The sequence below is a fragment of the Telmatherina bonti genome (assembly GCF_933228915.1).
Source record: "Telmatherina bonti genome assembly, chromosome: 16".
Lineage (NCBI taxonomy): Eukaryota > Metazoa > Chordata > Actinopteri > Atheriniformes > Telmatherinidae > Telmatherina > Telmatherina bonti.
Genome location: NC_136614.1, coordinates 20,998,210 through 21,011,252, shown reverse-complemented (window position 1 = coordinate 21,011,252; position 13,043 = coordinate 20,998,210). Strand labels below are relative to the sequence as shown.

Here is a 13,043-nt window from a genome sequence, read left to right as displayed (position 1 = left end):
CATGGCTGACATGAAAAAACTGGAAAGAACATGTTTAATGTATATTTATTTAAATAAATGTTGTATACATCAACGGGTTACAGGACTTAATTAAGAAGCACTGCACTACTATATATATATATATATATATATATATATATATATATATATATATACATATATATATATATATATATATATATATATATATATATATATATCAGGGTGTACCCTGCCTGTCGCCCAAAGCCAGCTGGGATAGGCTCCAGCTTCCCCGCGACCCTGAATTGGATTAAACGGTTTAGAAAATGAAATGAAATTAAATGAATATATATATATATATATATATATATATATATATATATATATATATATATATATATATATATATATATATTGAATCCTGAATTGAATTGTATGGTCAAGCTCCAAGAAAATAAAGTAAAATAAATGATGCATAAAACGATATTACAACTATATCTTTCACATCATATGCTTTATTTATACACTAAAGAATGTGAAATGCAACAGGCTGTCCTCAGTTGTGCAAATCAGGATCAGCTACAAAACATCACTGGCTCCCAGGACTCCCAATGCCAGGAACCTGTTCAATTTGAACTCGAAGTCAATGGGACGTTCACTGGGAGGTTTGTACTTCCCTCTCATTTCTGAGCTCAGGTAAGGAATGAGTGCACAATTTTCTTCAAAGACAGCAAGCTTCTTTTTGTACTTCTGGCGGGCATAGTCTGTGCTCTTGTCATTGAAAGCTATAAAAAAATGTAAAAATCAAAAATAAAATTTACAGATGCAATGGAAACAAGTTGTAGAATGAAACAAAACAGCATCACAATCTTTGCCAAGACCAAATCTGACCATAAACATTAAATTACATTCTATGTTGACTTGCAGTACCCATGACAACTTGCTTACCTTTCAAATAGAAGGCTATGTAAAGGAGAGCTGATCTTTGCACACTGAGAGAGGGATACTTTGGTTTAAGACGCCCAACAGCAGTCATGGCCTTGATCACTGAAACTGCAATTCCCTAAAAAACATGGGTGTTCATGTTCATTTTACAGGCACACACAGAAAATATGTATTGTGAATTACAATAGCAGTCAAGGCCGAATGCTTCTGTATCTAACCTGTTCTAGATAGCCAAGAGTTGGTAGGCAGGTGAGGGGAACAGGCTCACAAAGAGGAGGGACCTTACTGGGTAACTTCTGTGCCCAGTAGATTTCAGGAGCTCTTAAAAAACAATCAATAAGCAACAGATTTAATCGTTTTTCCCTTCCATTATACTGGAGAAATCATATGCAAACAGTTCTGATAAAAATAAAACATGGGAAGCTGATTAATATTTTCTAGAATGAACAAAGTGACACCTCAAAAACTTGTCCTGTTTTTGCCTTGTCTCGAAAATGTAGATCCGTTCTCTGTATTCCACAGCATATTCCATCTTCCCTTGAATTAGAGCTTCATATCTAAGGACAAATAAGAAATTTTGTGAATATAGGCTGTCATGTGAGGTTGAGTTAGACATGAGATGGCAAGAAAGAGTTTATGAATAAAATTATCCTAAGATTCAAAATAATTATTCTTCATTAACATATATGAAAAGCCCTGGTGGTTTGGTTGGCTAATATCAGTCAAACACTCATTTATTTATGGGGGTGCTGGGGCCTAACCAAGTAAACACTTAGCAAACACAGACAAATAGTTATTGATACTGTTTGAGTCTAAATTAATATTCCCTTAAAAAAAACACCTTATAGTGACAAAATAAAATATGTACCTCTGGTTTCCATCCATATAAGTAACGGGACAGAAGCCTTTCATTTCAACCTGTTGTGGGAACTTGTCCCTGACCTGAATCTCGGTCAGCTTTCTTGGTAGCATGTAGGGTTGTGGGAGGGTGTGCGGGCATCCAGGCACCACAAACCCATCAGGAGCTGACAGGAATTTCTGTGATTGAGGAAAATTTACAACATTCATTATCTTATAAATCACTGCTGCCAGTTTCATTTGCACACTAAGTTATATACAATACAGCTTCAAGCTCTCAGTTTTATGAATAGATATAGAAATTATATATTTACTGTAATGTGCAAGTAACAAGGGAATATCCAGGAAACTGACCTGAAGATGGCTTTCACCACACAATTTGTAGTAGTGTCCTTTGTACTCAGCTGCATGAGTCAAAGCTGTGGATTCGGAGCAATCCACCAGGTGGTGATGTAGAGCCAGACACACTGGGCAGTGGTGGCCAAACTCTCCAAGCCCACACTTGAACTCTTTGGGTGTGATGCACAGCCTGTTGATGGGGGCTGCTTTGCCTGTTAAAGTATATGAGGCTTGAAGGTTGTACATATGAAACCTATAAACTCACAGTTGCCTTATGGAAAAACTTATACCACTTTGCCTCCTCTCCAGATAAGTGTGGATCCATTTCATGCTGATGCTGATCTCCTTTAAAGAGCTGTTCCAGATCCACCATTTGCTCTTTAAGCCGTCAAAGATGAACCAGTTTTGATATTGTTGTTGGAAGTAATGCCTTACATACTCCACCTCGTTCTTGTAACAGGAATTACCAATCTGGAGGATCTCAGAGCTGTCATGCATCAGGTAAGGCCTTCAATGATGGTGAAAAGGTAAAGAAAGCACATTTTGTTTGAATGTTGTAACTACTACACTCAGCAGTCAAACTTATCATATGCAAAAAATAAAAAAGTGACAATTAGTGTGTGTTTTTTAACTTGTTAGGGTTCATCTTGTCTACAAGGCCTCTCTTCAGGACTTCCACTGTACCCAGCTCAAGCTCAACAACAATCATGGGGATGATGCTCAGAGAATCCATCAGTTTTGCCTGCTTAAGGGTCATTGGAAAGCCATCCAGAACATACCTGGAATGTAAATTTAGGTATCTTCATATGCTAACTCGAGCAGAAATAAGCAGATTTTTTTTTATTATTGTTATAACAAAATTTTCTCTCTGACGTTGTTATAGTTATAAATATCTTACCCTCGAGTGCTGCAGGCTTCACTCATGAGAACTACCTCCAGACATTGAATAGCCAGTTCATCAGGCACAACAAAGCCCTGGGTGAGATATCTTTTCATTTGAACAGCCAAATCAGTGTGGCCCTGACTGTTCAGCACAGTACGCATTACCCCACCAATAGACAGCCGAGCCAAGCCGTATTTTTGAGCAAACATTTGTGCCACTGAAATGTATAAATTTCGGATAAATTAACAATGAAAAACGGGAGTAGAAAATGATTTTTTTTTTCTTTTCATTTTTTTCCTTTTTGCAGGTGTCTTTCAGGCTTACCAGTGGTTTTTCCAGATTTGGGAGGTCCAGTGACTACTATTTTAATAGGTAGTGTAGGTATAGGCTTTTGTTGACGAAGATACTTTAGGGGGTTGAGCATAAACTTGTTGCGGTTCTCTTTGGATGCAAAGAAGTAAATATACTGATTGAAGAGGAGGGGATATGCAGTGTTGAGAGGCCACAGTAGAGGCTGAATCACGTCTCTCTCTTTGTAGTGCTATCCATCACGATTGTGCAAAAATAAGAACACATGTTAGGTGACAGGAAATGTGGCATTTACTTGACTGGAATTTCTGCACAGAACAAAAAACAAATGTAGTGGTACTTGAAATACTTAGTAGTTACTTTAGATGGACTACTGCCATATCTAAATTATGCCTACCTGCACAGGGTCCCTGCAGCCAAAGGCACTATGAAACTTGTAGGAGGACAGCAGAAGTGTATGTGCCGTGCTGAATGTAATAGGTTGGCATCTTTGGAAAAGTGACTCCCTGTTGGTCAGGAGGGGCTGAATTTTCTGGAGCAGTTGATTCCGAGTGATTTGTGTATTGCGAGATGCATTGACAACTAGTTTGGGTATCTTATTTTCACTCAGGAGTTCCTGACAAATCAGAAGCAAAAATCAGCACATATGTCCGTAAGAAAAGCACAAGACTTCCCAGTGTAGAGCTAGTCCTAATCCTGAAATATGAGGAAATGTGAAGAAAATTATTCTTGTGCAGATGTGTGATAAAGTTCCGTAATAACTTGTGATTTTGTACCGTCACAACTGTAAGGCTACTTTCATCAGTTTCAAAACGTTTGCTTATTTCCATCTCTAGCCTCTTAAAGGTTTCATCCTCGGTCTCATTCTCAGTTTCATCATAATCCTCTTCTGCAGGGAACTCCTGCTCCAGTATGGCTTCTATCTCCTCCTCCATGTTATTTGGATCCTCATCTTCTTCTTTAAAATCTTCTTCAACCTGTTTGGACAAGAAACAGTGAGTAGAGTGTTACTCAATGATGCAGGTGAGATCCTAAGCTTGTATAGTTTCCTCACATTAGGTTTTGCTTCCTTAAGGCCATATTCTGCCAGGAGTTCAGCCCGTCTCTTGGACATATTCTCCTCCTGTATCAAAAAAGATATTTCAGATGCTCATATAGCCAACAGCATACTTATGCAGTCTCATAAAAATAGCATAAGATTGAAAGTAAATGTTATTACTACGACAATTACAATCAAGCTGTTGCTTTACCCGTTTTTTCTTGTGCAGATTCTGAAGGAGTTTCAACTGTGATTCTTTCTTGTGGCAGAGGTCATGCCACTTGTCAAGGTAGGTTGGCAACAGACGTTTCTGAACATCTGTAACATCCACTTCCATGACTACAATAACATCAGGGAAAAGTTGTTTCTCCAACATGTACTGGACCTCCTCTGGCTCACGAGGAAAGCCCTCTAAAATGAAGCCTGTAGATCTACAAAAGCAGAGTACCACATTACTACCTCTTTTTTCATTCATTCATTTGGAACAAAATTACAGATGTATCAGTCAAGATGTTGTTTATATGAGTACAAATGTTGGAGTGAAAATCTTAGAAGGAAACATAAAGGTTTAGACATTTGAGCAGTCGTGGAAAGTGCCTGTTTTGGCAAGTCATGTTTTCCTTCACGTTGCATGGGCAGTATTTATATTTTCTGGGGACAGCTAATGTGAAAAGAATGCCAGGTGATGCATGCAGTGTGACATACAGGGAAACCTTGGGACCTGTCAAACATGTGCATGTCACTTTGACATACACTGTCAACTAAAGGAAGGCAGCAAATCACCTTAGGAACATCTTTAATCTAAATTTCCATTGAAGTGGCAAGGTAATGAATCCAATTATCATGCAAATCAATGTTTGAAAATTATGTAAGGAAATAGATGAAGATTCCCCCATGTTTCCACTTCTTGCCAGACATGAAGTAGATACTTTTAATGTGGATTAAACAACAAAACTCACTGAGTCAATGTAGTATCCTTAGAGCTGCTGATATATGTGTTTTGTTATCTTTGAACATATGTTAGCCGTCTATCGTTCTGCAAAGTTTTGGGGAAAGGCTTACTGGCTTCTTTTGGCTAATAAAAGCTACTCACACAGACTGCAGATAAGACATTTAGAAAAGATCCAGGTTTTGTATTTAGTTGGGTGCAAGTTAAGACAAGAAGCACATATGTAGTATGCATGTATGTAGTACATGTATGGTTCTTGTTTCCAGTATAGCGGAATAACCATATCCATAATTACTGGACTCAGTGGAATTTCACCAGAGAGGTATGCTTTTATGGCCATTTCCTTTTCAGTAAGTTCCACTTCCTGCTGCAGACACAAAAACAAACACACACAATTTAATATTTAAACCATCATAATTTACTAAGAGATGGTTCCAAAAAAAAAAAAAAGCAAAAGAAAAATATTTTTTAAACCAACCTCCACGTCACTCATGTTAGAGTTAACCTCTGCCTCACTCTTATGTTCCTGCAGGGCTTCTTGTATTTGGGCCTCCAAGTCTGCACAATCACCTTCCAGGGACATATACTCGTCAGCATAAGGTACTTTCTTCTTGGTCTTGGCCATGATCAACATTTGGAGTTCCTCCCTTAATTGAATGTGGAAGAGTCCAAGTTGCTGTGCCAACCATACACCATGAGATGTCTTTCCAGACCCTCTGTTTCCTAGCAAAATTATTCTCAGCACTGGAGGCTTGAACAGAAGAGAAACAGGTGCATATGAGATAATTTCTGCTCCTCTAACGATTGCATGACTCATTTTCTTTCTCTTCAAATGACATCTTGTACCTTAAGAAGCTGGTCCTGTGCAGTGAAATGCTCAGGATTTTGAAGAAAGGAGTCTCTGGCATCCTGGCTGGAGAAGTAGAAGGTCTTTTCACGGTACTTTGCAGCAATTTCATCTGAACACGGCCACAGGATGTTGTGTGTTTTTAAGGCAACAGGGCAGAAATGCTTGGTATCGCCTAATATTCTCTTGGCTGTGATATCCCTCTGCTTTCAGGAAGAGGAAAAATATATCTTTAAAAAATGTGTTTGTTTTAACATGTCTCAACCAAATGTGTCTTCAAATATGGTCTTTTAACTATAAAGGGGAAAAGCTTGTCAGCATACTGACTTCATCATCCTCATCAGGTGCAAAACTCTCACTGCTTCCTTCCTCTGCTCTTTCAAGCTCCGCTAAGGCCTCAGTGTCTTCTGTCTCCTCATCTTTGTCTAGCACAGACAACTCCCAGGACACATACTGAAAGGGTTCTGGGGATTATGCATATAAAACAAACAAATGGAAGGATGAGTCATTCTAATATATGCATCTGAAATGTATTTAAAAGAAAAATACTTGTTTTGATATATTTTTTTAGTATTCAGTCTTACTTTCCATCTGTTGAAGGATCTCCTGGAGGAGGTTTTCAGGAGTTTTGTTGTCAATCTCCACCACATAGCAAGTGGCTGTTAAAACTGACTGTATTTGTTCCCATTCCTCCTCAAACTGGTGTACTTTCAGTTTATATTCATTCATTTCAGGGCCATCTGGATAGCCAAACTCCCAATCATCGCACAGTGCCACAGCTTGAACAGCATGGAAAGAGGGAGAGAGAGACATGAATAAACAATGTCTATGTTAATACTGCTTTAGTGGTGTTTACATAATGTATATTGTGCATACTCTGCACCCATATATTGTATAGATAAGATATGTTGAATTTTGAGTGAAAAATCCTACACTAAATAACAAATTTTAAGCGCTATCAACCTTTAGACCACCAATTATAAGTATTTTAAACATAGATTTGGTATGGTTTTTCATCATCAAAACTTATTTTGTTGTCATTACACTGGAAAATTTCCACAATTATGTCTTTAATGCATCTTAATGAAGGCAATATTATTCTATTAATAAAGACATGACAGATGATTTTCTCACCTGTTTTTTTTATGCCAGGTTCTGCAGGACCGGTGACACCAAACAACTGAGGGTTTTCTGCTATTGAAAAGAGAATTTTTGAAACAATTTTGATTAAAGTTTAAAGGCTCAAAGACATTAGGCTGTGTTTTAGACACTTATTACCATCTGTCTCTTCAACAACTGTTTCTAGATTTGACAGTGGCCCTGAGTCATCCTCATTTTGCTTCCTAAAACAGAGAGAAATAAAACATGATTTAGTTATGATACTTCAAAAATGGAAAAACAGGACGACATTTATGTTGCATCTTAGCTTACAAGACTCGTTTATTCTTCTGAAGTTGTTCATCTTGTAGCCTCCCCTTTATGGCTTTGTCTATTTCCTCCTTATTCATCTCATAAACTCTTTTCAAAACTGCTTAACACAAAATATAACACAATGGGTGCAACATGTGCTATTAGCATGAACTCTCAAGGAAAAACAAAGCCAAAAGTATAAAATGCAAATATAATGCATGAAACACCTTGATGTCTATCACTGTCTTTGAGACAAATGATAATTTCTGGCATAATTTCGGCTTGTTGCAAGACTTCCACCTGGGTATAGCTTTTGGGGAAGTTGTCAAGCACCCACCCAGTGCTAGTCCCAGCATCTGAGTCCACTTCTTCCATCTGTTAATGAAATGCCTTATTATTTCATTTGGCTTAACAGTGGTATCATATTTACATAGTACATGTTGCCATGTTATGAATTAATATGTAAAACAGAGTATGTTTGATCTTATGTTGCATATTCTAACTAGCGCAAGGCATCACATAGATACATTTTTAATATAATTGCTTATATGTAGACTTAGTTGCCATGTTTGATTTCTTTGACATACCTCCATTATATGCTTCTTTAGCACCTCACCATACAGGTCAAAAGGAGATATACTTGATTTTTTGGCTTCCTCAACAGTACCAAGCACCATGGCCTGTACTTCTGGATGATCCTCTGTCACTGAGAACAATAGAAATTTCAATAGGACCCGATCTATATTTTGTATAGCTCAGACTCTATATATTTGGTCTGTGCACACATAAATACAATATACACACCCCATTTACATCAAACTTCCATCCAACTACCATCTGTAATATATCTATCTATATATATATATATATATATATATATATATATATATATATATATATATATATATATATATATATATATATATATGTAAAAGAGAATAAAAAAAACACATTGATAAATGAATTACCTTCAGATGTTTCATCTGGTGAAGTGGGAAGGGTGCCAGAATAATTGATCCCTCCACATGGTAGTTTGAGGGTGTGTTTTATATGTAAATATAGTAACATTACTTAGTAAAAAATAGGAATTATGATGTGGAACATTGTGCTTAAGCTGCCGCAAAAAATATTGTTTAAACTGTTAAATATCAACCAAATTCAACTTGCCCAAATTTTGTCCACCATCTTGCTCCATCTTCATCTTGATTCTCTCTATAGCAAACTGTGTAGTCTCATTTTTAATTCTCTCAAGCCTCTCCTGTTCAGCCTTGGCCATAACTGGCTGCAGCAGCTCATCGGTGTCAAGTATGACTGCACCGTAGTGCTGAGCTACAAGTTCACATAAGGTGCTCTTCCCAGCCAGAGGAGGCCCAATGATAGAGATTTTGCACGGGTGCCTTGGCATTGGAGGAAGTAGGTAGTGCCTGGGGTTTGTTACAAATCTTTGGTAGGCTTCCTGAGATGAAAGGATGTACAGTTTGTCCTGGAAGCTGTACAGTAGTTGAGATGAAAGTTGTTTAAAAATTTCCTCTCAGTTAGTCATTGGCAATAATTCTTTATGGCCTATAAAAACATACTCACCCCACAGAAAACTGGGCCTTGCCAAGAATGATCTTGCCCTCCTTTAGTGCAACAGGACAGATTTGGCCCCAGCGACTCCTTCTCCACCGAAAGCCTGGAGCCACTGTCCTGATGGAGGACATAATTCTAAGAAGGCCCTCCTGGAGGAAAAATTGACTCCTGGTGAACATTACATGTGCATTTCTAAGTCAGATTTTCATTGTTAAAAATATTTTTAAAACATTTGTGCAAACAGTGGTGTTTTAGAATTAAATATAAGGGCTACCAGACCATGTCACCACTTTCTGGGAAGTATTCAATGTCAGGGTGTTGAAGATGGACAGGAATAGAGACAGGCTTTACAGCCAACAATCCAAGATAGGACATCACAACCTAAAATAAAAAAAATAAAAAATAACACAGTCAACCTAAATAATGCAGTAGCTGGTAAAGATATACTACTGTCTATTACTTTTAATTGTCTTTTAATGAAAGACTTGTTACACTAAGATGCATCAGTTGAGACTCAGTGGTTAACATATTGTTGTTTTTACCAAATGAAGCTCCTCAGGTGTATTGTTCCCATCCAGCTCCAGTATGTAGAGCGGGTTGTGACCTTTCATGTATTCCTGGAAAAAAATAGACAAAAAAACTCTTCTATTTACGTGATAAAACATTATAAAAAAAAAAATAAAAAAATCCAATGCCATTATCTGTGACAATGCAATAATTTCCCACTTCTAAAATATATCTCTGAAACTGTACCACAGCATAATGCACCTGCCCAAACCACACCACTCAGTGTAAAACAGGGCTTAGCCATTTTAAGATTCATTGACAAAAGTAAAATAGATTGTGTCTTTGCAGAAGCTGCTTCTCATCTACATCTAAATTATTCTACAACTGATTTATTCACAATCTGCTTAGACCTTAGAAAATGTTCAAGATGCTATTTGAGGGCCCATCTGTTCTCTTTACAATTTCATCTGGAGAGAACTTCACAGCTTGACTTTAAAAGTTGTGTGCTAACTCTGTTGTGATTTTACTACTATTAAGCTGGTAATTGTTTCATTCATATTAGCCACAATATTTTGATGTTTTTCAACTTTCATTGCTCTTAGTTTGTTGATATTTTCCTGTGCAGCACTGTGGTTAAACTCGTGTTGTTTTAAACAGGCTCTATAAATATGACTGAAACTGACATTATCTGTGAGCCATTCAGTGCTAGTGAAAAACCTGGGTAACTCACCTCCAGTGGTCGGAGTACTGTCCCCTTGTACATGTTGATTCTAATTAATGCATTTTCAGGCAGATTCTCTGGTGTCCAAACCATCTGATCAATGACACTTCTTGTGAGTTCCTCCTCAGTCTAGAGAATAAATCATTTTTTGGAATTACAAGAATTTGTCACAATCTTTACATTTCACCTCATAGAGCTCACTTGCAATTTATTAAATAAAATGATCATCTTTTAAGAAAAATGTGTAAAAGTTTGTTTAGTAATTTATAAACTTTAATTACTAAAGACAGTTTGACAATATGAAACTGATTGCAAGAGCCCACATTGATAGAGGTAGATTAACATTACATCATGAATGTAGGACATTTAAGAATTAATCCATTTCAATGGCAATCTCAAACAATCTTTTGAAAAAAAAAAAAAAGATAGAAACAGAGGGGGATATAGGGCAACATAAAATGTCACTGTCTCAATAACCTATCATGTTTTAGGAGTAAAACATGACATTTCAAAAGATTTCTAAATGTGAACTGTATATTGAAAAGGTTTTTATAAGTTGAAGTTATTGAACCTGAACATCAGTGGTCGATTCATGTTTCGGACACATCATGATTGAACAATTGTGCATGTGCATTCAGTTTACAAAAAGTCAAGATTAAGTAACCTGTGTACTAGCACTAGTCATCCTTAGTTTTCAAACAAGCCATACCTGCTCCTCTTCATCATCCTCTTCCTGATCCTTGTTTTTCTCCTTTTTCCCATCAAACTCATCATATTTCCACTGGTCTTTGCTGTAGAAATGCCCTGTAACTGGGTGGTGCTTTAGACCTGACAGCCTTTGGACCAGGTCCTTGTCCACACACTGGAAATAAATACAGGTGATCTATTTAGAATTAATTCAGCAACAAATCTCCAAACCTTTCAAGTTACAGAAACTGTCAACATTATTATAAGATGCATGCTTCTTCCAAGTTGAAAAAGCAAACTGCAGTCCTTAATACTAAACAGAATATGAAAATAACCTTGATATTGATGATGAAATCTGGTGTGAGCTCGAGATTTTTGATTATTTTAATCTGCTCATGGATCTCCTCCCAGTCCTCTGATATAAACGGGAGGCAGCTCAACACATACCCTGTGCACGACATGAAAATGATAAACAATGGCAGAGCTGGCATTCTCTAGCTAAATAATTATTTATCATTTACACTTGATGTGCTACCTATCATCTATAATTAAATTCTTACTCTACTGACAAACTACACACAACATTTAGTGACTGATTTTTTTTAAAGTCATGATCACGCTACATAGTTAAGTATGATTTACCATAATGCTCAACATCAGGTGAGTTAAGCCTGGCAAGAATCAGCTGCAGCAGTACATCATCGGGAATACTTCCCCCTTGAGATAAGATATCCAGGAGCTTGTATTGTCAGACAGTGCAACATGGGGTTATAATGGTTACGTGGTGCCGGTGTAAATAAATAAGGAGGACACAGACTGCTCTATTAAGAGTTGGCCACTCACCTCTAAGCCTTCCTTAGTTTTATTTTCAATGTGTATGTTGAGCAGATCAGTATCTGAAAGATTGCAAAAGCAAAAATATCTGAACTGATGTACATAAGTATAAAAAATACCATGAAATGTACCTACCATCAATCAGGATACACTTCCAGGAATCTGCTATTTTTTTGGCCAATGTGGATTTCCCAACACCCTGTCACAGAATGGAAACTGAGAAACTATGTTGCATGAAATATACACTTTTCTATCTTTTATGCACAACAATAAAAGGCAAAATGAGAAAATCAGCTTGCAATCACAAAACAGAATGCTGGTTATTATAAAGGCATTATCTCTAAATATTTATTTGTCTTCTAACAAGATAAAAAAAACATTGTGATCATTCTGTTAGTTGCTTTTTATTTTTCCTGAACATTTTTCCAGAGAACAAAAAAAAAGAAATAAAGGAAAAACTTGAGCACCAAATCTTCAAGAGATTAAACATTTTTAAGAAGTTGTTTCTACATTTTCATAAATCTGACAGTATCAGTTTTTTTTTAATGTAATATAGCATTACTTTAAATTATTGCATATTTCCTCATTCATAAGATTTAAATTCATATGCAACCATACCAACTCTACTAAAAGATAACTTTTTTTTCCCTTTTTTTAGCTTAAAGTTGTATTGGCAAATAAATAAACTATAGAACTCACAGGCCTTCCTACTATGATGAAGCAGGTGGGTTTGGCAAGCAGACGCTCTGTTTCCGCTTCATCTTCAATTAAGTTGTCCACGAAACCATCTATAAGAACTTATCAGATAGAAACTTCATGAACATAAAAACAAACAAAAAACTGTATATCACCAACAAGTTCTTGAACCAACTTAGCGGAAAAACCTCATCCTTAGCCAGTCAATTAAACTGCCTAATCCATGGTGTCATACTTACCGTCACTTTCAGACATTTTTTTTGTCTTATGGATTATGAATCCATCGTATTTAACGAGAACAGGATAGAAGGGGCCTCAGACAACCCTCTTACACGATTGCCGTACGGTTGCCGTGGCAACTGAACAAACGTCCAACTGACAACTCAACTCAAATGAGGGTCCAGAGGTGATAAATGGCTAACTAACGTGCCAAAAACATTTGGAGACACAAGTTTTGGACACATTTCGGGACACACTTTTCCATTA

The 13,043-nt window shown here is 36.8% G+C and overlaps 1 protein-coding gene across 1 annotated transcript; it reads right to left on the bottom strand.

Annotated features, from left to right (window-relative positions):
* Positions 1-540: 540 nt before the first annotated feature.
* On the bottom strand, positions 541-12,812 carry ak9 (adenylate kinase 9; the record flags this gene model as incomplete). Its single annotated transcript, XM_079255101.1, has 36 exons — positions 541-746; positions 910-1,024; positions 1,125-1,227; positions 1,365-1,463; positions 1,775-1,944; positions 2,119-2,315; positions 2,394-2,611; positions 2,736-2,882; positions 3,002-3,203; positions 3,311-3,527; positions 3,693-3,911; positions 4,072-4,272; positions 4,350-4,418; positions 4,546-4,765; positions 5,529-5,650; positions 5,762-6,034; positions 6,130-6,333; positions 6,458-6,594; positions 6,715-6,909; positions 7,265-7,324; positions 7,409-7,473; positions 7,562-7,658; positions 7,768-7,915; positions 8,128-8,246; positions 8,708-9,030; positions 9,122-9,261; positions 9,655-9,729; positions 10,350-10,469; positions 10,528-10,540; positions 11,108-11,202; positions 11,363-11,475; positions 11,670-11,766; positions 11,871-11,923; positions 11,997-12,060; positions 12,561-12,649; positions 12,797-12,812. The coding sequence occupies 36 exons, from the start codon at positions 12,810-12,812 to the stop codon at positions 541-543; spliced, it is 5,001 nt and encodes a 1,666-aa protein (XP_079111227.1).
* Positions 12,813-13,043: the final 231 nt, after the last annotated feature.